This window comes from Cebus imitator, unplaced genomic scaffold (assembly GCF_001604975.1).
Source record: "Cebus imitator isolate Cc_AM_T3 unplaced genomic scaffold, Cebus_imitator-1.0 Scaffold161, whole genome shotgun sequence".
NCBI lineage: Eukaryota > Metazoa > Chordata > Mammalia > Primates > Cebidae > Cebus > Cebus imitator.
In genome coordinates this window covers 1,060,030-1,087,599 of record NW_016107476.1, presented here as the reverse complement: position 1 = coordinate 1,087,599, position 27,570 = coordinate 1,060,030, and the positions used below count along the sequence as shown (strand labels likewise).

At 44.2% G+C, this 27,570-nt stretch overlaps 1 protein-coding gene across 6 annotated transcripts in view; it reads right to left on the bottom strand.

Moving 5' to 3' along the window:
• GFRA1 (GDNF family receptor alpha 1) overlaps positions 1–27,570 on the bottom strand; it is a 225,628-nt gene that overhangs the window by 57,800 nt on the left and 140,258 nt on the right. For all 6 annotated transcript variants that reach the window (XM_017543805.2, XM_017543807.2, XM_037743975.1 and 3 more), the window contains one exon: positions 15,484–15,820. In XM_017543805.2, coding sequence (XP_017399294.1) covers positions 15,484–15,820 — 337 coding nt within the window. The remainder of the gene's footprint in view (positions 1–15,483; positions 15,821–27,570) is intronic.

Here is a 27,570-nt window from a genome sequence, read left to right as displayed (position 1 = left end):
AGGGCACCCAGAAGTCAAGCAGTGAGGGCACAAAAGTCTTCCCCACACACTGGGAAGTAGGGCTCCCCAGGCCCACGGGGAGAAACCCACATCTTTAGGCAGCCTTCCTTCAGGGCAGGGGCCATTCCTGAGGCTGGAGACAGAAGCAACCCAGTAGGGGCCGGCCTAGCCAGCCCATGGGGATTTGCCCTGGAAAAGCAGACATGCATGCAGAACCTTTCCAGAGCTGGTGGGCATGAGCCCCGATGTCAGACCAAATCCCAACTGCCCTGTAGGAGTGTCTGGTCTCCCTGCATCTCAGTTTCCCCTTGTATAAAACACAGACACTACCACCACCTCCTTCATGGCAGGGGTGAGGATTAGAGCCCATAGCCCAATACCCGGCACAGAGTTCAATGCTCAGTGAAGTGCTAGCCGTGAATACTGCTGTTACCACACTCAAGGTGCTTCCCATGCCTGCTGCCTCTCTCTCCAACCACAGCCCTGAGAGACAGGATGCAGCAGGTGTTGCCTCCTTCCCAGGAGAGGACAGGTGCAGAGGAACCAGGTAGACTCTGAAATCCTTAGCCAGGAAAGCTGACCTAGCAGGTGGATGAGACTTGAGCTAAGTTCTGGATACACGTGAGGTCAGCACGCTCTGTTGCCCATAAGGACAAGGAACTTCACTGAGCACTGAACTCTGTGCTAAGCACCAGGCTATGTCCTTTAATCCTCACCACTGCCTATGGAGGAGGTGCTGTTAGTCTCTGCATTTTATATGCAGGGAGACTGAGATACAGAGCGATGAAACATGCCTGCAGGGCAGCTGGGATTTGGTCTGACATCAGGGCTCCTACCCACCAGTAGAGGATGCTCTCCTCCATGGGTTGGTAATAAAATCCCATCCACAGGCAATATTTGATGGCATCTCTTATATACCCCTTCCTGCTTTCTCTAAGCCTGGGAATACTGGGGAGCCTAGAGGGAGACCCTTCAGCCCAAGGCTTCCAGGATGGACTCATAAAATACCTCAGCATCCAGGAACCTAGGACAGATTGTTCATCTTCAGCTTCGTTGCCTGGGACCTAGCACATGTCTGGCACAAACTGCCCAGGGTTCAAGAAAGGCAACCAACCATTCAATTACCACAATCGCTATGCACCCACAATGTAAGATGCTGTGTAAAAGTTGGTGGCCGTGATGGAACAGGAACAAAGATGAAGGAGGTGCGGTCCCTTCAGAATATGGAATCCAACCTACCACCTGCATCCCCCACCTACCCTTGCCTATGACCCATCTGCGAACCGAGCGGTGAGATGTACCATGTGCTTGTACAGGCCAGTGTTCATAGCAACCTTGGTTCATAGAATCAGTGCTTTTGCATCGTGAACACACATGTGTGTTTGCTTGAGTAACCTGCCTCCTAGCTCCACTGCAGGTACTGAGGATCAACTCTGTCCACCTCGCATTCTCTCCTGACAACAAAAGATGCTTCCACAGGCAAAAAGTGACAAGAAGAGTGGCATAAACATGGCAGCTTCCTTATTTGACTATCCCAGGCCAAAGACTGCTCCAAAGACCATTTTAGGTGGAGGATTTAATTACCTTAAAACCCTCTGTTTTGCTTTGCATTTTCTGGTATAACCCAGCCAAATGGATTCCAATCCAAGGCCAAGGTCAGCCTAGAGACAACACACTGTCTACTTTCTCATGTGCAGTGGGGGCAAGGTCCCAACTACAGTGGGGCCAGCCCAGGCAGTGACTAACTAGAGATACCCTCAGCGTGTCTCAGTATCCTTTGTGTCTGAGAAACTATCAGCAGGCAATAGAGCCATTCCAGTGGTCCCCAAAGCCTTCCAAATAGAGCCCAACTTTAGTGCAGCATGGAAGCTTTCCATGTGCTCTCTCTGCCCACGGCTCTGACTTCCTGGGCTACGATGCGCCCTCTGTGCCCCATACCCGACCTGGACTGCCAGCCCACACCCAGCCACAGCAGGGGCTCCCTCTCCTGTGTCCTCTCCTAGGCCTATGCCCATCTGGTGCCTACTCCTTCTCATTTTCAGTTTTGCAGACCCAGTTGGGAGCAGGGTGAGGCTATCAGTCAAGATCACCTGGCCAACATTATCTAAGGCAGCAAGGAATGGTGAATCCAGGACACTACCAGCAGCATTGGGAATGCTTTAGAAATGCAAATTATCAGGCCGTATCCTAGACCTCATGAGTAGAAAACTAAACCCAACATAGGCAAAAGCTGGAGATCCACTGCCCCAGAGCGACAGCACCTCTGAGAAGTCCCTGAGCCCACCCTTCGCGAAAGGCTGGGCTGGCACAGCACTGGTGACTGTCCCTGCATGTGCACTCTATGCACGCAGGCACCTCCCTCATCCCCGGCCCTTGGGATCCTACAGAGCACCTGGAAGTCTAGTGCTACTGAACCAGTGAACAAAACAATCACCAGCAGTGACAAAACACCACAGTCCAATAGGCAAAAAGCAAATGTTCTCAAGCCATAATACCGTATTTGTAGCTAAACACGTTTCAGCTTGAATTTCTGAGCGTGAAAGAGTTGTTTCCCCGTCCGCTTTTGTCTTATTTCCATGGAAAGGTTTCCTGGGACCATGTCAAGCTCCAGTGCTGCATTGAACATTCTCGGAGAGGTGGCATTCCCTCTCCAAGCTGTTAGATGGAGCCAGCTAACTCTCCAACAGGAATTCCAACTGCTGGGCACTCCCAGGCACCTGAAACTTCCAGCTTCCCAGCTTTTCCCATTCTCAGGGTTAGCCCAGGGACACATCATCATCATTTAGTCCTTCCTGTGGCAAATGATTATGGATCTGGGGGGGGCTGCCCCTGAGATGGCCCACATCAAGGCACCAGCCAGCATTCTAAGGACCAGAAGTTGACCTGTGGCACTCTCCCTAAACCCCTACTTGGTAAGAGAAAAGCTCCACCGAGCCCTTCTGGACAAAAAGGGTTTTTACATAGCAGCCTAGAGTTCTGTCTGACCAAGCTGAATATGATGGTGAAATCCTTTGGCATGCTAGAAAAGAGAGGAACCATCTACAAAGGAGCTGTTAGGAGGGCATCTCTCAGAGCAAGAAATCAAGCTGGGCTCAGCGCCCCAGCCTGCCAAGCAGCCCCGGAGCAACTGCACAGCTGACGGTAGATGCTGCAGGGTTCTCTAATTACTCAACCCATTTCCACCTGGAGAGGCTCCAGCGCTGGGCTCAGGCAGACATCCCATAGCCTCTGCATCCTGACCCACTGTGGCTTAACGAGCTGGCCACAGACAGGCAAACACCCCAGACTGTCTTGGTTCAAGGAGATCTCAGGAGCACTGGTGCACACACAAGTCTTCTAGCCCAAGATTACTCTGCTCCATCTAGCACAGTAGGTCTCAAAGTGAGGTCCAGGGATCCTGGCAGTCTCAGAGAAGCTTGTAGTGGGTCAGTGAGACCAAAACTATTTTCCTAGTCACACTAAGACCTTAATGACCTTTCTCTCTCTCTCTCTCCCAACCACTTCCAGCCAGACGCTAAATTTGTAAAAATGTAGAAACAATGCCACACTTCTCCCTAATTTTTTTTGGTTCTGGAAAAACAGTGATCATTAATAAAAGTATGTTCTGTTATTTATAATAATATTTAAGGAGCTACTTGATGTTATTTTTAAATGAAGTAATAAATATGTAAACCTCTCTTCACCTTTGATCCAGTATGGTAAGTACCTTTAGATTTAGCCCACATAAACAAAGCCCATTGAGATCCTCAGTAATTTTCCAGAAACCAAAAAGTTTGAAAACTGCTGTTTTAATGATAAATGAACTATGTTTGCCAGGGAAAACTTAAGCCCTATCTTGATAAGATACAAAGGTCACTTATTTTAAAATTTTTGTTTTAAAACAAGTAAGTAAAAAGTAAAGTCACCCCTGGTGTCCAATTCCACTCTCCCTGGGTGTCTCTGGAAGTTAGGTGGGAGGTTTACAAGACAGACAGGTGCACTGTGTACAGAAATGGGCAGTACAGCGTGCGGCAGTATGGGCTCCACAGCGCCACAGACCGTCTGGGTTGCTTGACTGTGGACTGGGAGAGCAGACAGGGGCTGCACCTGCTGCATAATTAATTGGCCTTTGGTTCCAGCAGCACCACTTGGGTGACTGGAAGTTGTTCAAGATCTCACCTGCTCATCCAGTGATGGAGAGGATAATGACAGCCCCCACTTCCGGGGTTGCTGCAAAGAGCTCAGCCCAGGGCCTGGCACACAGTAAATGTCAAGTAAGTGTTGCTCGCCTCATCATCACCCGCAGCACCGTCACCATTATCCATTCATTCCTACAACCATGTCCCCACCTCTGCACATTCCGAGCTCCTGAGTCCTATATGATGAGCCACTCTGCCCCTGGTCGTGGCTTGCTTCCTAAGGGGAAAATGGGATGATTCACAATATAGAAACATTCAGAGGGAGGGGGTTCAGATTCAGTCTCGCCGAGTCAGTGGCTGCCCTTTGCCGGATCCCTCATGTCACTGACTCAGACACAAGCACCTCTGAGAGCCCCTTATTCACAGTTACTCCAGGTCACAGAAGAAGCACGTGCCCAAGAGGCTGCCAGAAGGCTCCCACCGCCTATTCAGTCCAGACAATGGTGAATCTCCCCACTCTGTGCCCAGCAGTCTCAGGGCCAGCTCCGCTCACATCTTACTGTGTGTATCTTTGTGTGCCAATAATTGTATATTCTGGACAGAAATGTTCTTGAGATGACACATGCTCCAAACACCTCTAGACTCTGTGTGCCCCCGCCTCCGCCCCTCCGTTTTCCCTAATGGTACAAAGGCTGAAAGAAGGTGATTATCAAGTTTAGCCATGTGGCATTTCCACATGATGCTTAGCGCTGTGGGTGCAGAGAAGTGTAGAGTAATGAGAATCTGCCCCCTCATAAACCCTAATTTTTATTATTACTTTTTTAGAGACAGGGTCTCACTGTGTAGTCCAGGCTGGACATGAACTCCTGGACACAAGTGATCCACCTCAGCCTCCTGAGCAGCTGAGACTACAGGCACATACCACCACACTGGCTCACAAATCCTACTCCAAAGATCTCTGTCTGTTCTGGGGGGCATAACATTTGGAATTATAAATTTTGTCATCCCTGATAAAAACTTGTAGGGTAAGAGAAAGAAGGACATATTTATTGACATATTTATTGAGAGTTTTCTGGGTTAGATGACAGGCACATGCTGGTGTACTTGCACAAAAATATCTCATTTAGTCCTCACCACAGCCCTGGGAAGGTGGAGTCATTATCTCCATTTATGGATGGGAAACTGAGGCCTCCAGTGGCCGAAGTCATAGAACTAACAAAACCACAATCCAAGCCCAGGTCTGCCTAACTTGCAAACATTTACCCTGACAGCTACTGGGGAAGGGAAAAAAAAGTCCCAAGACTCCAGCATGTTTGGTACTTTTTCACATTGATGGTTCTTTTAAATTCTTGTTTTTCTTGGATGCAAAATTTTCTGCATAATTAATTGCCTTTGGAAATTATGAGCAATTTCCCATTCACTGAGTTGGAAATGCCCTGTAGAAATGTAAATGCTGGCGTGACTGCAGGATACCTCACTTGGGGTAACGCATGCAGTGGGTGTGGGGGAGTCTGGAGTCTCCCTGGGTGGAGCAGGACTCTAGGTGTGAGACCCAGGCCCACACTGGCCTGGGAGGTGAGAAGGCTGGGGAAGAGATGACTTCCAGAGGACCTTCCTACCAGCATCGCAGAGGGTCCTGGCAGGTTCCCAGGGTCAGGTTCCTGGGGTGAGATGAGCCCACCCATCGGAGAAGGTGGTCTGGTGTCGCACTGCCCAGTCCAGCCCTGCCCTCCATGGAGCCCTCCTTAAATCACTGAATGCTAATTAAACACAGGACATGCTCCGCTCCTTAAATACAGCCAGCCTGTAACCAAGGGGGCAGATCTCCCCACACAAAGATGAGACTGCTCTGGGTCACAGGCTATTGATGTCTCCCTTCTCCCCATTTGTTGCTCCATGGATGAAACGCCTTTGAAAAAAGAGCTGTAGGAAATGAAAACATCTCCTTCTCTGAGAATTAGGGGAAAAAAAAAGATCATGACATGTATCTGGTTGGGTTAGGTCAGGCCTGGGCTTGGGTGGCCTGCAGCTGGTGTACTATGCCTGTGAACTTCATGGGAGCTAGCAGAAGACGGCTGGTGGGCAGAGCAGAAGGGGGCTCTTTGAAGAGAGACAAGCTGCGCGGAGCAGTAGAGGGGATCAGCCGAGGTCTCCCTCAGCCACCAGCTGTTGAACAAGGTGGTCTGAAGTCTAGAGCCCCTTTGAGTCCCCCTGCCCACCTCCTCTTCTTCACATCTGGGAAAGATCCAGAGGTCTTACATCCACCACACCTTCCACCAGCACTGTACTTTTCTTTTTCCTTTTCTGTTTTGAGATGGAGTTTTGCTCTTATTGCCCAGGCTGCAGTGCAGTGGCACAGTCTCGGCTCACTGCAACCTGTGCCTCCAGGTTCCAGCGATTCTCCTGCCTCAGCCTCCAGAGTGGTTGGAATTACAAGCACAGCACTGTACTCTCAAGATGCAATCTGCAAAATGGAGGGCTTCCTGATGATTAGCATGATGGCCACAAGCCAGGGAGAAGGCAGGAAGGTGAAACACCTGAATGACCCCAAACTGGTGACATAACCATGGATTATTTAGAGCCGGTTGTCGCTCTGTGACAGCAAATAATTCATCTGCTCTTTGAGATACAACCAGGTCCCTGACATCCACTGCCTTCGGGTAGGTGAGGGTCAAGGACACCATCCACCAGTGACTGCTCAGCAGGGAGTTAAAGTATCCAGCCAGGTGAGTGTGCATGCCTGGGAGGGGCGCACCACTCACACCCACACACCTAGGCCCCTGACTGTCCAGCAGAGTGTGCTCAATAAATGTGCCTAAACTAAATAATTGAGCTAATAATATTAATAGTAAAGCCAGAGTGGTCTGGAAGGGTATTTTTTTCCTATTTGTAGAAATGACTCTCTTGAAATCAGTAAGCTGTCACAGAGAAACCACTCTATAATAAGCAATGAGTGTTCAAAAGGAAATTAGATAAGGAACTTAATGAGCTTGTATTACCTGAGTAGCATTTATTTTTTAAATGATGCTAAGAGCCTCTGATGGACATGATGTTCTACCTCTCTTTAAAAACTGTCTTTAACACTGACGCCGTCTTAGTTAGTGAGCCATAAAGAATGTCTGGATTCAGAGCCTGGCCAGAATTATCATTCTGGCTGTCTGGAACTAAAGGTAGTAAGGCTGAACAGTGTGAGAACATTGTATTCCTGTCATGAAAGACAGTCATCTGGAAACAGTGACAGAAACCAGGTTTCAGAGTTAGGAAGACTAAGCTGATTCCTAAGTCCTCTGTGTGGGAGCAAGGTGACCCTTAGGCTGGTCATTCCACTGATCATCCCTTCGCAGGGTGGCTGGGCTGATAAGAGATCATGTTTGTGAGGTGTGTACCTCAGTGCTGATCATCATCAGCACCCAGTGAATGCATTGTTGTTGTTTTGATTTTTTTATCTCCTGTGCCTTCCTCAAACCCACAGCCCTTGGCCTTTGTCTTGTGACTCTCTTCCATGCCAGTCATTGGCCAGTCCAGCTGAGATGGTGGCTTCTCCAGGAAACCTTGCTAACAGCACACTAAGCTGGCTGTTCTCACCTCCCATAGCACTTTGTCCCTTCCTGCCAGAGACTGCCACACCATGCTGTAGTGACTATTTATGTGTTGCCTTCCTCTCTGCCACTGTAGGTGAGAAATCAGGTTTTTATTCCTGGCACAGTAAGTGTGGACCAGATGGATGGATGGATGGATGGATGGATGGATGGATGGATGGATGGATGGGTGGGTGGGTGGGTGGGTGGATGGGTGGATAAATGGGTGAATGGATGGATGAATGAATGGATAGATGATGGGATGGGGGATGGAAGGAGGGATAGATTGATGGAGAGAGGAAAGAAGAGATGAACAGATGGATGATGGATAGACAGGTGGATGAATGGATAACTGAATGGATAAATGGAAGGAGAGAGAAATGGGCAGAGAAACAGATGCAGGGATATACTTCCTATGTACTAAATTGTGTCCCTCTGACTTTCCTCTGCTCTCTGAGTGAGTGACACCAATGACCATCTCCCTTTTCTTCTTAAGATTCTGTTTCCTTTTGGCTTTGCAGGGCCCTTTACTTGGTTCTCCAACTATCCTCTTCAGACACCTCCATCATACACCTGGTGCTCCCAAGGTTCAGCCTTTGGCCCATTTCTCTTCTCACCCACTTCCTCTGGAGAATAAATCTTACCAAGCATCTTTAATAACAACCTCTATGTGGGTGTCTGTAATCCTACCCCTGTATCCCAGCCCCTTCTCTGAGATCTAGCCATGTTTTAAGTTTATTCATTCAGTAAATATTTAGTCAGTACCCTCCATGGTATCCAATGGGTCTCCCAAATTCCTGTCCTGTTCTTATAGGCCACTGTGCTTATCATTTCTCACGGGTCAACTGCAAGAGCTTTCTAACTTGACCCCAACCACTATCTCTGCCACTCCAACCCTCTCTCCATGCTGCTCCCACCTGGGACCTCTCTGATGCTCTCTCCCGCAAACGTTTGATGGATAAAATCCAATACCCCTCTGACACAGGAGGTCCCAATATCTTGCCTTTATATCACACTGAGTTTTCTCCCTCTGCCGCCATGATGGTCCGCAAGGACCCTACTTCCCACCCAAACACTGTATCCCCTCCAAGCTGAGCTTCCCTCCTTCTGCTTCACTTCCCTGCTCGTTGGCCACCAAAGCCTGATCTGAACATGGCTCCTGAAACCCTCCACTGTGACACTCCTTCCCCAAAGAAATATGGCCTCTTGGTTTGGGCCTCCTGCGCAGATTCCATTCCATTCCTTTTCCATCCACATTCACACTCAAAGACAATAAAAGATGGTCTGATGCCAAGAGTCCATCTGTCCACACAGATCCAAGGATCAACACATTATGCAAATGCAAAGAAAGGGACTCCCTGCTTCCTTCTGTCTCTGAGCAAAGAGTGGCAAGAGTGACTTTGGGAGGACTTGGGCAGGTGAAGGAAAACGTGGCAAGGAAAACGAGGCAGAGACCCTGAGCTTGGGCAGATGCAGGGAGGGGACTGGCTGGTGAGAAGGAGAATGGGGAGTAACACTACACAGGGACAGGCTCCAGCAGGGCCAGACAAATGGCTTCACATCCACCTCTGCCAACAGATATACGGAATGAGATACAAGGTGAGATGGGGCAGGTCACAGTTGGCTCCTGCCTGGTCCACGGCTCAGGTTACCTCTGAGAGCCCGAGTTGATGGAGCTCTGCCACTGCTGAGTGGAGCTTAAGGGCCACACATCAGGAGGCAGCACAGGCAGAGGGGGAAGGCTGGAAGAGCCAGCAGAAAGGTACTCCTCCCCACAGGATGGAGTCAAAAAGGATCAGGGCGGGCAGCAGCAGATGTCAGAGAACCTGCTTGCTCTTCTCTCAGGGTCTTGATGAATCTGCTGGAGGCACATAGGAGTCCAGGTCCTCTGGAGCAGACAGGGTGGCAGGCAGCTTGCACCATTGGGACATATTAAAAACGAGCCATTCAGCACTCTGAATGCATTGCTAAAGACACCCATGTAATCATTTGAAATGAAAACTGCTCAAATGAACTGGAAAATGTTTTACTTGTATTTTCTCATATTCCCGAACCTTTCTTTCCATGGTTCAAAAGTTTGCATTGTCTAATTGCTGATTTCCATTTGTGAATGAATCAGCGTAAAATAAAATTAAGTGCCAAATTAATCTACCCATCTAGTTTTAGGCATTAATTATCCTCTGAGCCATTTTCTCCTGCACTTGCTACATGTCAAGGCGAGCCCGGATATGGTGATGTGGAATCCAGGTTTTGACTCAGGAATTTAAGCCCAAACAGTAGAGGATGTCCTTGATCTCTAAGATCTACAGTTTACTGTGTGAAGGGGGTCTCATCCAGGCAAATGAAACACATTTCTCACCCGTTAAAGGTACACTAACACTGTCAGACCAAATAAATTACTGGAACAGAAATTTGCTGCCTGCTTTTAAGACACGTCTCCCCAGTTGCCCTGGTTGACAAAATAACAACATTACATTTCCTCTAAGTGTCATGGGGTCACCCCCACTGTGGCAAATGCTATGCTAGTGAGGGCAGAATTTTGGAAACTGCGTGTACTGTTCTCCTGGAGCTGTGCCAAGGGAGGCCTTCTTGATTCTGCTAAAAATCCCCCAGGCCTCCAGGGTACCATTATAGGGTCCTCGATACCTGGGAAATAGAACCATATATGGTGATTTCGTCAAAGCCACCACTCTTGGAAACTACGGGGACAGAGAGTTGGACACTAGGAAGAACAACTGTATCATATCTCCAGGAGGGTCAAGAGAACCTTGGGGACCGAGGGCATAGAGCCCCTGACCCATTTCCTTTTGAGTTTTAGCACTATCAGAATCTTTCTAAAAGCAGTGAGATACTCTTGACCCAGCACTGTTGGTAAATAGGAATGCAAATGTAGCATTCAATTTCCAGCTACTCAAAGGCTGAGGCAGGAGGCTCACTCCAGTCCAGGAGCCCAGCAGCAGCCTGGGCAACATTAGCAAGACCCTGTCTCTAAAATTAAATAAATAGTTGAATTAGCCAGGCATGGTGGTACGCACCTGTAGTCCCAGGTACATTGGAGGCTGAGATGAGGGGATCACTGGGACCCAGGAGTTAGAGGTTACAGAGAGCCTTGACCGCAACAGCTTTGGTAACTGAGCGAGACTTTGATTATTGAGTCCTAGATCCCTGGGATCTATTTTAATAATTTGACTATTAAAAATAATAATCAAACAAAAGAAAAAAGAGAACCATTCAATTCTACCTAGTAACACACTGCCAGAAAACGTACAGCCTGGGCTACTGGTGTTCAAGGTGGAGAGCTGGCACTGACTGGAACCCCTTAGGTTGTAGCTCCCCAGAGCAAAATGTCATGTTTTGGAAATAATAGCTGCATACATGAGTATAAACTAGGTGTTGTTACTCAGGCACCCAAGGATGCAGCTGCTCTGCTGCACATGCAGAATGCCCCAGAAGGGCAAGGCCACCAAACCACCAAGCACACCCTGAGTTTTTTCTCAACAGCGACCTCATGTGGCAGCAGCTAAAGCCACAGGCAAGTGGGCTGCTTACCCAGCTTGGGTTCCCTCTTTGCTTGGCACTGGAAGCAGATGGGGTTTTGGAGTCTACCTCTGTGGTTCTCAGATGAAAACATTAGGGAGAATGCCCAAGGAGAAGGTGCTGGACCGCCTGGTAATGAAGAATTGCTAAGGTACTTGAGCGATTAATTACAACAGTGAAGAGACAGGAGCGTATTTGTGGCATCCTGAGCCAGTGCTCAGACAGGAGGGAAGGTATAAGTTTAAATTATACAGATTTGCATCAGGAATAAAAGGTTATGTTTCTGTTCAACCCAAACCAGTCCTGACATCCTTTCAGGCACTGAGAAGAGCAACCAGAGGAAAACTGGCAGGGAAGACACTGCTTCGGGGGAAGAATGTGAGGCTTTGAAATTCCATCACATCCTTGTAATACCTCTGCATTTGCTTTTCTGTAGACAAGCTTGGAGGCCCAAACAGTCAGGCTCTGACTCTCCCCAACCACCTCAAGGGGAAAGGAATCTGTCAGCTTCCCTAAAAGGGAAAAGGGAAAAGGAAAACAAAGTCAAACAGAAAAGCTAATGTTACTTCTCATCTGTTTGAAGGCATAAGGCGGAAGAGAGACAGGTTCTGTGCAGAGGCACTGTTGGACCCTGGGGAAGGAAACCTGTAGGCCCTCAGTTGGAAAATATTAAATTCAGGGAGCTTTTAATGAGCTTGAACAGCTCTTTGATTGTTGCTGATGTTAAGATGGAAATGGAGCATATGAAGGTGTGAACTTTCCAAGAATATGGTTTTTAGGAAGCATGTCTCCCTCTTGCCATCCCTTTCCTTTGGGGCTATTCAAATAAGACCTCAAGTCATCACATCAGAGGTGGGGTTAGGGTTATAGTAGCTGTAATGTGAGACCCAAAGAATCCCCAGCTCCAGCTAGTACCAGCTGCTACTGTGGGTAGAAGAGCAACGGCCTCACAGAGATGGATTGAGACGGGATGGGATAAAAGGCATAAAATTAAAGACAAGAGCGGTAAAATCTGATGAAAGCAAACACTGCTGGCCAACCTAGCAGCTCAAGTTACATTTACCACCTCCGACATGGAGGGGGTAATCATGAGTAATAAATCCAGGCTCTGGAAAGAAATTATGGACTAAATCGCTTGACAATGGGTAACACCAGGGAAGTCACAGATTCACCTTCCCAAGGCTCAAGACAGTGTATAAAACTCATCAATCGCACTGAGACAAATTTCACTAGAGCCCCAGGATAGTCTAGATTTGGATTCCTAAATAGCCTCTGAGCTCTTCCCAGAACCACAAATGTGGCAGCAGCACAAACGTACCACTAGTCCCACTTCCAGTCCAGGGATTCTTCATCCCACTGCGTGGTGGCTGCTATCCTCTCCAGGAAGATCAGGCAAAGTCAATACATAGGCAAGGGCTGTTTCCTGTTGTACATTTCTGTGCCGTCAGCTGAGTCCACTCCCTGATATCAGAGATATTGCAAACAGTTCCTGGAACCTATTCCTTCCTCAGTCTGAGGCCCCAGACAGCACCTAAATCATCCTGCTACCTACAGGTTCCTCCCATCACCTCCCCCAGAGCCCTGTAAGTTCTCAACTCCCAACTATTCTCACTACAGCTTAGCAGGAAAGCAATCTGATCTAATGAATTCTCACGAACAAGCCAGAGATCACAAATTATCTGCTCAATATGGACTTTCAGTGTTTATAGGGGAGGGTCCAGGCCTTCTCTGGCCACCTGGGAGAACAGGAAGGAAAGTCTCCATCACCACCACCTCTCCCACCTCCCAGCCATCATTCAATAGATGGAAGACTCATCCACAGCTCCATTTCTTCTCCATACAGCTTCCCATCATGAGGCAGAACCAAAAGCCCAGGTCTCCTGGCTTGGATCCATCAGGGGACAGGATCACATCTTGTAGAGACAGGAAGGAGCTGTCTGGCATTAAGCCAAGTAAGACCCTAGAAATCCAGTCCTGCTCATGGAAGGGGGATCCCTTCTGCTTAGAGACTAAAGGGGCCCAGGAATTAGGGTTTCACATCAGAGGTCTTCAGAATCTCTGCTCCATCCCATCCCTGCACCCTAAGCACAGCTCCCTGCAGCTTCCAGGCTGCATTCGTTTCATTCATCTCCAGCCTAACTGACTGGCTTCCCCATGCTCCTGGCTTGCTGAGCCTCCGCCTCTTTCTCAGGACCCTTCTGGCACACCCATCCCTGCTCCTAGCCCACAGCTAAGAGGGCCTCAATGAACCAGGGTCTTGGAAGTGAGGAAGAGCCCTTGTGTTGCATTGCTGGAACACCTGCTTCTTCCCAACATGCAAACCCAGTTCATAAGACACTTGGGCATCCGGGTCCTTTCTCATACAGCAGGTCACTTGCTTCCAACTCTTTTTTTTAGAAAGGAGGAGAAGCATTACTCCCAGAAAATCTTCAGCATGAGAGGGTTATAGGAGGACTTTTACTTTTCTTTGGTGATTATTACAGCTGGTTTAAGGAAAGAGTGGGTTCCCATTCTACCAGAATAAAACTGAAATTGACCAGAAATTCAGAATCTTCAACATCTCAGACATTTTTTTTTTTTTTTCTGTTCTTTGCTGTTTAGAAATGGGGAGCCAGTAAGGAATCAAGCACATGGTCATTCCTCCACCTGCTTGTCCATTGGCTTAGTATATATTGAGGGCTTCTACCTGGGGCAAAGTACAGTTGTTTTTCCATATGATACCCCAAATCTACTTGCTTCGATTGGCAACTGAATTCAACCCTAAATTCTGGAAGGACACACATGAAATGGTTAACAGTGACTATCTGAAGCTTGGGAATGAATCAGAGCAGAGTAAAGGGTAGCTTTCTCTTTTCTCTCTACCTACATCTATATCGCTGTTTGTGGTTTGTGTTTGTTGGTTTGTTTGTTTTGAGACAGGGTCTCGCTCTTTCACCCAGGCTATAGTGCAGCGGCGCGATCACTGCTTGCTGCAACCTTCCCTTCTCAGGTTCAAGCAATTCTCCTGCCTCAGCCTCCTGAGTAGCTAGGACTAAAGTCATGAGCTACTATTATGCCTGGTTAATTTTTGTATTTTTAGTAGAGATGGGGTTTTACCATGTTGGCCAGGCTGGTCTCGAACTCCTGATCTCAAGCAATCTTTCTGCCTTGGACTCCCAAAGGGTTGGGACTACAGCTGTGAGCCACCACACCCGGTCTGTGGGATTACAGGCATGAGCCACTGTACCCGGCCTATGGTTTTCCTTTCTTTCTTTTTTCTTTTTTTTTTTTTTTTGAGCTTGAGTTTCACTTTTGTCACCCAGACTGGAGTGCAGTGGCACGATCTCACCTCACTGCAACTTCCACCTCCCAGGTTCCAGGGATTCTCCTGTCTCAGCCTCCCAAGTAGCTGGTATTATAGGCACCCACCACCATGCCCAGCTATTTTTTTTGTATTTTGAGTAGAGACAGGGCTTCGCCATGTTGGCCAGGCTGGTCTCAAACTCCTGACCTCAGGTGATCCACCTGCCTCGGCATCCCAAAGTGCTGGGGTTACAGGCATGAGCCACCATGCCCGGCCATTTTTTTGTTTTTTAAACACAGAAAATGTATTCATGGACTCCTTCAGATATAAAAGTAAATTCAGAAATGGCCAAAAAGCAAAAGGAAGTGAATGTTTTCAACAACATGGTCCAGGCTCAGCAGATTTCCGATGTAGGCTGAGATTTGGGAGGTGAGCGGAGTGGGAGGGTGCCGTTTTTAGAGCCACAGAACAGTCCAGAACAGACCCATGCATTCAAAGTTCTCCCCAAGGCTGGACACTGCACAAACCCTCTCACTGGTCTCTTCCAGGTTTCTGCCTCCGAAGGCCAAGAGCCTTCAAAGCACTAGCAAGCTTCTCTTGACTTAATCCCTGGCAGCCCCTCAGGACGTGAGGAGCAGGCATGTGCCTTCAGATTACCTCACCCCAGGTGACCCTCTCACCTGAGAGGTGTCCAGGAAATGCAGAGGTGTTTTACCTCATTGCAGCATCCCTCAAAGCATTTCCAAGTTAAAGATAGGAACGTTCTCCAGCATAGAGGCCTGAACAGCTTCTGAAAAACCCCGTGTCAGACACAGAGGTCAGATTTTTGCCAATCCATTCAAATGGACTGGGCTCCCCTCCCTCCTCTGCCTTGGTAGAAGCACAGAAAAGGGAGCTTGGCAGCCGAAGCAGCCACCAAGACATTCCCTGTTATCTCATTAATCACCGCCTGCCAGGACCCGCTTACCTGCAGATGTAATTTGTCTTGCAGGAGTCCTGCAAATTCAAACAGTTGGGTTTCTCCCTCTCTTCATAGGAGCACACAGGCACGATGGTCTGTCGTCTCCGCTCTGTGCAGGCGATGTCCCGGCAGGAGCAGAAGAGCATTCCGTAGCTGTGCTTGGCCGGGACCTTGTCAAAGAACTGCCGGAGAGCCTTGTGGCACTTGCGACGGTTGCAGACATCGTTGGACACGCTGGTGGTACACGGGGTGATGTATGCCGATCTGTACTTCTTGCAAATGTCATCGAGGTTGCAGGCCTTGGCTGCATCCAGGCAGTTGTTCCCTTTGGGAAAGTGCTCCACTACAAATGTAGAGAAAGACAGGCATGGTCTCAGTGCTCGGCTCTGGGGCTGTTCTCTCCTACTCTGCTTTAACTGAGATCTTGCCATTTACCTGGCATTGCCAGCGGCTCTAGAACTTAATGAGTTTTGAAGCTAATAACTTAATGACTTCATGACAAAGAGAAAGTGCTAGGAGTACAAATGCCAGGAGTCTACAGCAGCACAAAAGCCCTTAATATTCCTATAGACATAGAATTGGGAGGCGCTAAGTGAGGCCGAAAGAGCTCAGGCACCTGCCTGACTACATGCAAACAAGGCAACAGGAGAATAAGCTTCCGGCCCCTGGTTAGCAAACTGAAATTAGAATAAAAGAGAAAAACAACAAATTATATACTTGTTCATGACGTAGTACATAAAATGATATGCTGAATGCAAGTATAATTGCCATACAATCCTCCAAGAATATAATTATGTAATAAATGCATACAGTACATGCTAATTACTATATGATTACAGAGTAATTACATGGTTATTTGAGCCCAGAAGACAAAATATTATGCCAGATTCTCTAAATAGGAAGAAGCAACCACAACAAAGCTATATTTAAGTTTTAGTTTGCAGGACGTTGGAAGAAAACCAGAATGAATCACATGAAAATCTGCAAACCTCAATTATCACTTAACTCGGCATAGACAACACGTGGGCTCTATGAGTTCTAGATTAGAAAAATTCAGCTTGTATTTTGGATAGAATTTCAATGTGTTCCAGGAAGCTCACAGAGCAAATGCTGCCTTCTGCCCAAGCCCTGTGCACTCACACTGCCAGAGAAGCCTGTGCTGTCTACAGCGAGAGCATGGTGGAGGTGGGACCCACTTGGTGCTGGGCAGGCAGACTAAGGCCAAGCCCAACTGCAAAGTTAAAGGATGATTGGAAACAGGAAGTCAGCCCTGTTCCGATTAGAGGGGTGTTTCTGCAGAGAGAAGGAAGTGATGGAAAAACCTTCCAGAAACAATGTACAAGGTGACTATACCATGGAGTACTGATGATGAGGTGTAGTAGCAATTCTCTGGAGTGGGCAGGGAACTGTTGGACAAGCACTGTGCAACTGTGGGATGAGACACCACAGCCAGTTCCTCCTCGGGCCTCAGCCCCTCCATGGATTCTATGACCACCTTTTATTCTGTCTCTATGCCCCCAGTTGACAGGGGCATTTAGGAAATGACAAAAGGCTAAAGAATTAACGAGAGAAGGCACAGTTGGGTTGGGTAGGACTCAAAGATAGGGCAGTGCATTTGCTGCATGTCTAAAGGGCACACGATATATTATTCAACCTTAGAAAAGAAGGAAATCCTGCAATGCGTGACAACATGGATAAACCCTGAGGACATTATGCTAAGTGAAATAAACCAGTCACAGAAGGACAAATACTGCCTGATTCCACTTACAGGAGGAATCTAAAATAGTCAAACTCATAGAAGCACAGAGTGGAATGATGGTTGCCAGGGGCTGGAGAAGAAAATGAAAATATATGAGGAGTTACTATTCAGAGGAAATAAAGTTTCAGTCACGCAAGACAAATTCTAGAGATCTGCTCTTCAACACTGTGCCAATGGTTATCAATATTGTATTGTACACTTAAAACTTTAAGAGGGTAGATTGAATTCAAATTGTTCTTCCTTCAATTAAAAAATTTACATAAATAAATAAAGGGCACACAAAGCAACTCCAATATTTTAGGAAAAGAACAACTCTCCCTGTTCTACTGAGGATGTGTCTTGCTTTCAGAAAACCCATGTGTAAATATCTGAAATCACATCATTATACCCTGGCACCAGAAGTCAGGTTTTATTGTGCTCCAGGTTCATGTGCTTTCCTGTGATATCTGAGTCCGAGAAATTTGCTGTAGAAGGCAATGAGCAAGACATGAGCCTTTCTTGGGTGCGTAGTACAGGAAGTTGGCAGCTGCACATCCATCCCGGCTTTAATAAGCACACCTGGTCCTGTTTCTCCATTTCTCTCTTCCTATGCCCACTCCTCTCTTGCTCCTCTATTTCCACACTCAGGCTTCTCAGGACTCAGAAGTGAAATATCCACTGTGTACCCTGACAGGGCCACCAGGGCCTCTGGGCCTTGGTGACACTTCCAGCCTTCTCCTCTTTTGAGACTTCTAATATTGTGCTACTGAGCCCAAGGGCAGTGATTTATATTCTGGAAGGTTGACAGTTCTCTAGATTTCTAAATTAGGCATTTTTGATGATAATCTAAAACAAATTAAAATGATCATATTCTGGATCAGACTTTTAAGGCTGGGTACTGGTACACAATTTCACTAGCTGCATTTACATGTGGATTGATGTTGAATGGCACTTTATAATCTCTAGCTAAAAGGGAAAGAACAGAGGCACAGAGCTAGATTAATACTTAAAGGATGTGGCCAGGGATATATGAACAAACAGTTCAAATGTAGAAAAATGCCTGAAGAATGAAGTCAATGCATGGCACCCAGTAATAAAGGCCTGCCAAACTCAAAAGAACCCATGCAGAAGCCGAGTACTACATTCAGATTGTAAGCACCAATTTAGTTTCAGCAAAATAATATCATCCCTTACACTAAATTAATGTTATTAGCCTGCATTTCATTGTTTTCAAAATTCTGTTCATATTTATGTGCATTGTTTTCATAGTTGTGTAAAAGCCAAGAATAAGAGCTTACAGTTTTGTTTATGAATTTCAAAAAAATCATAATAAAAATAATGAAAGTCAACACGTAACATCTAGGAAATTAATTTTTCTCTGTAAGTAGTCCACAAGCTTATATGGAGCTTTTAAAAATTGGCCTAGTGTATACCTTCTTTGTTATAATAATACCTTTTTAAAGTTGTTAAAACTATACACACGGCCGGGCGCGGTGGCTCAGGCCTGTAATCCCAGCACTTTGGGAGGCCGAGGTGGGTGGATCACGAGGTCAAGAGATCCAGACCATCTTGGTCAACACGGTGAAACTCCGTCTCTACTAAAACTACAAAAAATTAGCTGGGCATGGTGGCGCGTGCCTGTAATCCCAGCTACTCAGGAGGCTGAGGCAGGGGAATTGCCTGAACCCAGGAGGCGGAGGTTGCGGTGAGCCGAGATCGCCTCCAGCCTGGGTAACAAGAGCGAAACTCCGTCTCAAAAAAAAAAAAAAAGAAAAGAAAAGAAAACCAAACTATACACACTATTAAATTTTTATTCTTAATGTTATCAGAAAAGTAATATTTTTTTTAAAAAAAAAGGCTTTGTACAAAGTTGGAACGGGGTGAATCACTTTATGTCTAAACCAGCTGCTCAAAGTTTACTTCATATACCAGTGGGTGTGACTTAGCATCACTTTCTACTGATTCTATTTTCATCTATGTATGACTCTTGCCAGAGCACCATCTCCTTCTATTATTTCAGAGCCCATGACAGATTCCCGAATACACAATCTGGCCCATTCAGAGGGGAAAAAAACCTGTTAATTAATTTCTAGCTCACAGGTGAACATGTGACTGACTTCCTCTTTGTTTCAGACTCTCATTCACACAAAATATTTTCACAACCCTTCCCAACTTGACAGTTGAGGTCAGCATTACCCAAATACCAGAACTGAACACAGACAAAAGAAGAAAATAATAGACTAATGTTGCTTACAAATACAGATGCAACAATATTCCCCAGATTTTAGTAAATGGTATTTAGCAATATGTTAAAAGACTAATGCATCATGACCAACTTGGGTTTATCACAAGAATGCAAGGGTAGTTTAATGTTTAAAAATATATGTAACTCACCACACTAACAGAATACAGTATGAAAACCATATAATTATTTCAATAGACAAAGAAAAAACATTCAGTAAATTTCAATACTCATCCACAATAGAAAAAAAGTTCAGCAAATAAAGAATAGAAAAGAATCTCCTCGATCTGATACAGAGAAGCTATGGAATACCTATAACTGAAGTCATCTTTCATGGTAAAATACTAAGATTAAGAACAAAGGATGCCTCTTCTTACTGCTTGCAGTCAATGTTGTACTGGATGTCCTAGACATCTCTAAAGACTCTATAAAACAACTGCTAGAAATAATAAGTCACAGGATACAAAGTTAATATACAAAAATTAATTGTACTTTGAAAAATATATACCATTTTTATTGATAGTGTTTGCACATATTTATAAGACATTTTTATTAATGCATAAAATGTGTAATGATCAAGTCAGGCTAGAATTTTTTTGAGTTTACAAGCTTCATATTTTAAAATTTTATTGCTAATTAGCAAATAATTATGTAAATTGATGAAGTAAAATATGATGCTGATATACATTTAACATTGTGGAATTACTAGATCAAGCTAATTAGCATATCCATCACTTTCTTATTTACAGCAGGATCAATTAATTAAAAAAAAAAAGCACTTAAAATGAATTTAACAAAAGACATACAAGACCTCTACACTGAAAACTAAAAACACTGCTAATAAAAATTGGAGGCTTGATAAATGGAAATACATACCATGTTCATGGATCAAAATACTCAACACTGTCATAATTGTTAAAACTCAATATTATTAAAACTTAATAGCTTATATAGTTTTAACAATTTTTAAAAGGCGACTCATAATAACAAAGAAAGTATACACTAGGTCAATTTTTTAAGCTTGTATATAAGCTTATACACAATTATCTCCAAATTGTATGTTTTTAAATTGGCAAGCAGATTCTAAAGCTTATATGGAAATGCAAAGGACACAGAATAACTAAAGCAACTAGAACAAGGAAAACAAAGTTGAAGGATTTACACTTTCTCTTCTCAAGGTTTACTATGAAGTTTAAATTATCAAGACAGTGTGTTTCGGTATAGGTATAGACAAATTGAACAATGGAAAAGAAGACAGAATGCATAAATATCCCACATACCTACAGTCATTTGCTTTTTTTTGAAAGGAACGTTGAAGAAATCCAATGGGGGAAGAAAGTCTTTTCAACAAATGGCATTAGAATAATTGGATAATAATTAAAAAAGAAAAAAAACAAATTCAAACAAAAAATCTCAATCCCTACTTCACACCATATACAAAAACTAATGTAATATGTATCACCTACTTAAATATAATAGCTAAAATCATAAAGCTTTTAGAAGAAATATAAGATAATCTTGGAGATAGACAAACATTTCTGAGACAGGACCACAGAAAGATATAACTACAAAAGAAAAAAAAAGTTGGTAAATTAGAGTTCATCAAAATTAAAAACTTCTGGTCACAAAAAGACACTGCTAAGAAAATGAATAGACAAACCACAGACTGGGAGAAAATATTCACAAAACATACATCTGACAAAGGCCTGGTATCTAAAATATATTTAAAATGCCCAAACCTTGATATAAGAAAGCAACCCAATTAAAAATGAGCCAAATATTTGAACAGACACTTCACAGAATAAGATAAATGAATAGTGCAGCAGCATCTAAAAAGTGTTCAGCATCATTAGTTACCAGAGAAACACAAAATAAAACCACAGTGAGATACACGATACACTCACCACAATGGTTAAAATTTGACAACATCAAATGTTATTTTTAAAAATGTGATGTTCCTAGAATTCTCATACATTGTGGATGGGAATGGAAAATTTTTCAACTACTTTGGAAAAATGCTGGGTAGCTTTTTATAAAACTAAACATATAATTACCCTATAACCCAGAAATTCTACTTTTAGGTTCTTATCCAACAGAACTGTGAACCTATGTCTACAAAAGTCCTGAACAAGAATATTATACCAGTATATTGATAATAATCAAACTGGAGACAGCCCATACATCCATCAGTAGGAAAATGGCTTAACAAACCATGATCTATCCATAGTTATCCACATGGACTACTACTCAGAAATAAGAATAGATGAACTATTGATACACAAAATAGCATGGACGAATCTCAAAAACACTTTGCTGAATAAAAAAATAAAAGACTACACACAGAAGTACACAGTCTGATTCTCTACATATGTGATTCTAGAATAGGCAAAACTAATATACAGTTTTAAAAAATTAAAAGACTGGCTGCTTCCAGGGAACAAAGGTGAGGATTGGCTAGGAAGGAATAAGAGATAACTTTCTGGGAGTGATGGTAATATTCTCTACCTTGATAAGGGCTTGTGTTGCACAGATTGGGCCAAAACTCAGAGCATAGTATGCTAAGGTTTGTGCCTATGTAAACATCACCTAAAAAGGCAAAAAAAGGCCAGGCACAGTGGCTCATGCTTGTAATCCCAGCACTTAGGGAGGCTGAGGTGGGAGGATTGCTTGAGACCAGAAGATCAAGACCAGCTGAACAATATAAGGAGGCACTAACTTTACAAAATAATTTAAAAATCACCCAGGCATGGTGGCATGTGCCTGTAGTCCTAGCTACTCGGGAGACTGAGGTGGGAGGATTACTTCAGCCCAGAAGGTCAAAGCTGCAGTGAGCCATGATCCACACCACTGCACTCTAGCCTGGGTGACAAGAGTGAGACCATGTCTCCAAAGAAAAAACAGAAAAGAAAAGAAATAGCCTAAACAAGTATTGAATACTGGTTAGTGACATGTGTGCTGAAGCATTTAGGGGCAGTATATTGATAAATGCATTTTAAAAATTCAGAGGATGGATGGATGGGCACTCATAAGGCAACCACATTCAAATGTGAATATGGAATCCAGGTGCTGGGTACACATTAACCATAATTTTTTCCTATCCTTCTGTATGTTTGAAAGTGTTCATAATATTGGAAAAAATAAATGCATGCCTACCTGATTATCACTCTTTTCAAAAACTTTCACATGGGCAATTGCGCACAGCACATGGGAAATCACTCAGCCCCTCCCCTCCTTTCGTCTGCTAACTTAGACCCTTAAAAATCCACTTCCAGCTCTCTCCGGGGCCCTGATGCTGCGTATCTTACTGCAATGAAGTTCAAAATAAACACTGCTGAAATCACAGTATATATAAATTAGGGTTGAGTTTTCACCTGGTGCAAAGATTGATCCTCTCTATCTATTGAATGGATCCCCCAGTGCACGAAAATACTGCCTCAGTGACTTGAGGGCACAGGGAGGAGAGGGGAGAATGATTCAATTTACACCGTTGGAGTCAAAGCCAGCCCTCCATCAGCTCACACACCGCACGGAGGATCAGGGGCCCGCCTGTGTTTTACAGTCTGGGCACTAGCGCCTTCTCGCCTGCGTGGGAAGGCTTCTGAACAGCTTTACCATAACTCTAACTGCCATCCCCTCCACAGCTCATTTTAGAGCTCAGCATTAAAATGTTGCTTTCCCTCTCCCCTCCCCCTTTAATCTCTCCCTCCATCTGCTGTTATTCATTCTTTAACTTGGTAGAATGTCTGGGATGCTGTCTGAATGGGAAGTATTCTCAGAATGAACGCTGTTTACTAGAAATCCTTTTTTCTTGGGGGAGTGCATATGCGAGTGGGTTGTGCTCAGCTAACGGGCTGCTCGGCTCTGTATTATGGAGAATGCCATTTAGCCAGGTTTTCATTTCAAATTCCACACAGCCATGCTGTTACTTTGCAGGTTACGTATTGCTTTCTTTACCATCATTCTAAGCTTCTCTGGCTGTGATCACATCTGGTGGTGACTTGTTTGTTTTCTTGGGCATGGGAGGTGTAACATTCATGGTAACCCAAGGGCAAGATCCCAAAACCTGGATTAAAAAGGGTTAGGTGCTGCTGATGGAGCCATGGATTGGGAGTGAGGGGCATATGGGTTTTAAATGTGGTCCAATCGTCTGAGCATTTTTGTACAAGTCAGCTTTCCTCCCGTGGGCCTCAGTCTCCCTATTTGTGAGATGATATATCTAAGGTCTCTTCAAGCCATAAGGCTCTTTAATTTGATGGTTCTAATGCAATTTGCCTTTTCTGACTATAACATCAAATATTTAGAATAAAATGTGCTGATGAGCTCCTATGCACTTGAAGGCACTGGCCTCTCAGCGGTCTGCTGCTCCAAAGGAGTACATGGAACAATGATTTCAGCCCTGACCTAAAGGGAGAGCAATGTAAAAGGTCCCTCCAACACAGCGAGATGTGGAAGTGTCAGGGATGAATTATGTAATGGGAGAAGCTTTCATATTCTAAATTCCTCTGGAGCAAGGAACAGCCTTTATCCAAAATACAATCCTCACACTGTCCCAAGTAAGAGGCTATCACTGTGGCCAGCAGCCCTCATTATTTACACTTAGAAAATGCCACCGTTATTGGCAAACACCAGGGCCAGCTAACCAGTTGAAACGATTCAGGATGAAACACAGATGCAAGCAACTAGAAATCCATTTCTATAGGTTATGAAGTAGAATAAAACAGTAAATATATTAAAATCTGCATGGCCTGCATGAGATGTGATTTGTTAAGCAAAAATTCACAAGACACAGTAAAAGAACATTTCTTTGCAAATGCTTGCCAATTTCTGGGTATCTTTCTGCCTTTCATTTTAAGGCTGCAGAATTGAATTCACAACTTGTTTCCTCTTTTTCTTTCTCACTTGATTAATTGCTATGTTATCGTAACTACTGTTCTTCTAATAGGCTCCCTCTAATGTGTTGTCCCAGAAAATTAAAAAAAGGGTAAAAGATGCCAGATCTTCACAGGTGTAGGCAAACTCTTCTGGAAGCTCACAACGACAGTCTGGTCTTCTGATATCCACACGGATCGTATGGCAAATTTGATCATACAGGTTGTGAACCTTGTAACTGATCCTTTGAGATCTTGGCCTTTTCCAGCTGGGGTGCTAAAAATTACATTTAAAAAGCACACGTTGGCTATTTGGAGCCCATTTGGTTGTTCGTACACTGTTTCAGACATATCGTATTACATGATGATGAAATTCCTCCTGGTTCTGTTTTTTTATACCTTATACAACTACATTAAGCTGCAGGCCATACCCAGGTTTTCTCTGGGGCTCACAGTGACTGAATTATTTTGAATACCTGTAAGTTTGGAAATAATTCTTCGGTCTGGCGAAGACAGTTCCCCATGTTAACCACAAGTCATGGGCTAGCCTTATCCATCAGAGCTTCCATTTCCTTAATGCACGTACTGTCACCTGCCTGCACCCTCTGCTGTGCAAAACCTTAAAAAATTGGATGTCTCCTGTAAGTGGTGTGTGAGCCACATGCTTGCTACTGCACGATGATTAATACTGCTGTCCCAGCAAATGGGATCACTACATTTTTAATTAACCTTTCCAACCTCCTCCACCTTTTCTTTTTGTTATACATTGGATTTTCTGAAGTTTTCTACTTGTTTATGTTCAACTAGGTTTGAAACAAAGTCATGAAAAATGGTCGCAGGTGAGGCTGGAGTCGGTGCTTCAGGTGAGATGCCTGGTAAGGTGCAGTGCCTCATTGCACATCAGATGGAGGGACAGGCGCTTAGAACTCGGTGGCTGGGTTCCCACCTAATTTTTGTTTTGGCAGCTTAGTGTTATTTAATGGCCTTGGCTACCCGGAAACTGGCTTTTTAAAATCTCTTTCAACCTAATTATAATTACGATGTATAAATCATACAATGATCAATTATAAAAAATCTCGGGTTCATAAATATTTAACTTAGCATTTAAATCCACACTGCAGGAGTGCACGAAATTTCCGAGCCCGTCTCTTCACAAACTACTGCTTTATTACAGTTCCATTGCCAATTACTGAAAACTGAACCAAGTTTGTCTCACAGTACACTCAGGCACATATTTGAGAATAGTGCCTTTCTGTGTATTAAGATGGCACAATTTAGTTATTTCTAAAATATGCATGCCTCCCATTAAAAAGATATTTTCCAAAGACTTCTATCACCATCTTTTAATTCCTTGAGTACGGAGAGGCGCAATTATAACATTAGGCATAAAGACACTCATTAAAATATATTTTATCTAATGTAAGATTGATTCCAAGATAATTGAGGTCAGATTTGTTTGGAAAATGTACTGTGACATGTGCAAATGGTGATGCAAGGAGGAAATGATCTTCTAGGAGGACTCAAGCAAAAAAGCTAAATATTTTTCAGCAAAATCATAAAAGCATAATTGGATTTCAATTTAGTAATAGTCAGCCTAAGACAGGCCATTTTTAATAATCTAATTATGTGTTCAGGGCCTACCCCAGAACTCTACAACAGCTACAGAACTATTAATTGTACTCAATCCTGTTGCATCTTCAACCATAAAATTTGCTATTACATGTAGGACTGGCTCTCAGTTATGGATATTTTTTTCCCAATCTCAGATCATCTTTATAACATCCAAAAATGCCTACTCCTTTAATTTTCTAAAAGTGAAATCTTTTAATGACTTTTTCTGGACCAGAAAAAAATAGCTTAGATTTGTGGTCCTTCTACAGACAAAATTCGCAATGAGATCTACAAACATTTCTCCTGTTTTAATGAAGGCACAGAGAGCAGCCCTTCCTTTTGTCTGATTTTCATTAATTAAAGGTATTTAATTGCTAACATCTCATTAGCAGTAAAATTAATGAGTACTTCAACTACAGGAAAAGATCTGCATGATAATATAAACCTAATTCATTTTATGGGGTACAAACTATAGCTCTACTAATATTTAGCCTGTGCAAGCTCCACTGATATTTAGCTATTTCAACAGTAAAAGGCTAAACACGTCTTCAAAACCAGTGCTGCTTCTCTCCAGAGAAAACAACAAATGTGAGCCAGCCGAGTAACAAAGAATCCAACTCCCCTATTCCCCCTCCACTTTCCACCAATGTATTGCCATGGAGAGGACCAATTGGAAGAGAAATACTGAATGATTTGTTTAACAAATTTCTAAGTTACTATTAAATAAAAAGGTATTCTTAAAATGATGTGTCTGTACTTGTAAACTAGTGGATCCAGCTTTCAGATCATCTCTGTGTGTGCCATGCCGAGTAGCTTGACAACGTTCGTCCCAAAGAGGCTGCCAGCACTTGGGACATTTCACGGAACTCTTTCCTGGGAGCCTGTGGCATGTTCTTTGGAATCCCTGAGCAACATCGAGTCCTCAGCATTGAAGATGGACGTTAAAAGCCAAATGTCATTTAGCACTAAGCGTGATGAATAAAGGAGGCCATGATGTGGACAATGCTTAGGAGTAGAAAATAAGGAATGAATATGTGTAAGGATTTTTTCATATGGGTAACTGACATGTCAGCTTTGAAAATAATCACTGGCTTCCCCAAAAAGGGATTGAGCTAAAGATGGTCTAGGAATAAATGTTTCACTTCTCAAGGGGACTACTTGGAAGGAGAATATTCATTTAAATGGATGTGTTCTTGGTAGGCTGATTAGCCACAGTCACATTGTTCATTTGCTCTGTTCCTCCAAACAGCTAGAGCAAAAAGATACCACCAGAAGGCAGGCTGCGGGTCCGAATGTCACTTCTACTACACAATCTACAGAAATTATTCTGGCCTTGATATGCATAGAGAGAAGGAAAAGCATGCATTCTAAAGCCAAAGAATCCGCTGAAACAATGAAAAATGAAGAGGCTGAAGATCCTATTAAGTAGCCTAGATGACGCTGAGATAATAATGAATCATTGATGATGTCGGCGGTTGTCAGGGCCCTCACAGTGCGGATTTCAGCAAAGATAAGCTAAATATCAGGTCTTTATTTTTAGTTAAAGAGCATAAAATTCAGTGCCTTCCCTCCCATGAGCCTATTTACATACCTGCTGTGCTACCTATTTGCCTTCACCTGCTTCCCAATTAATA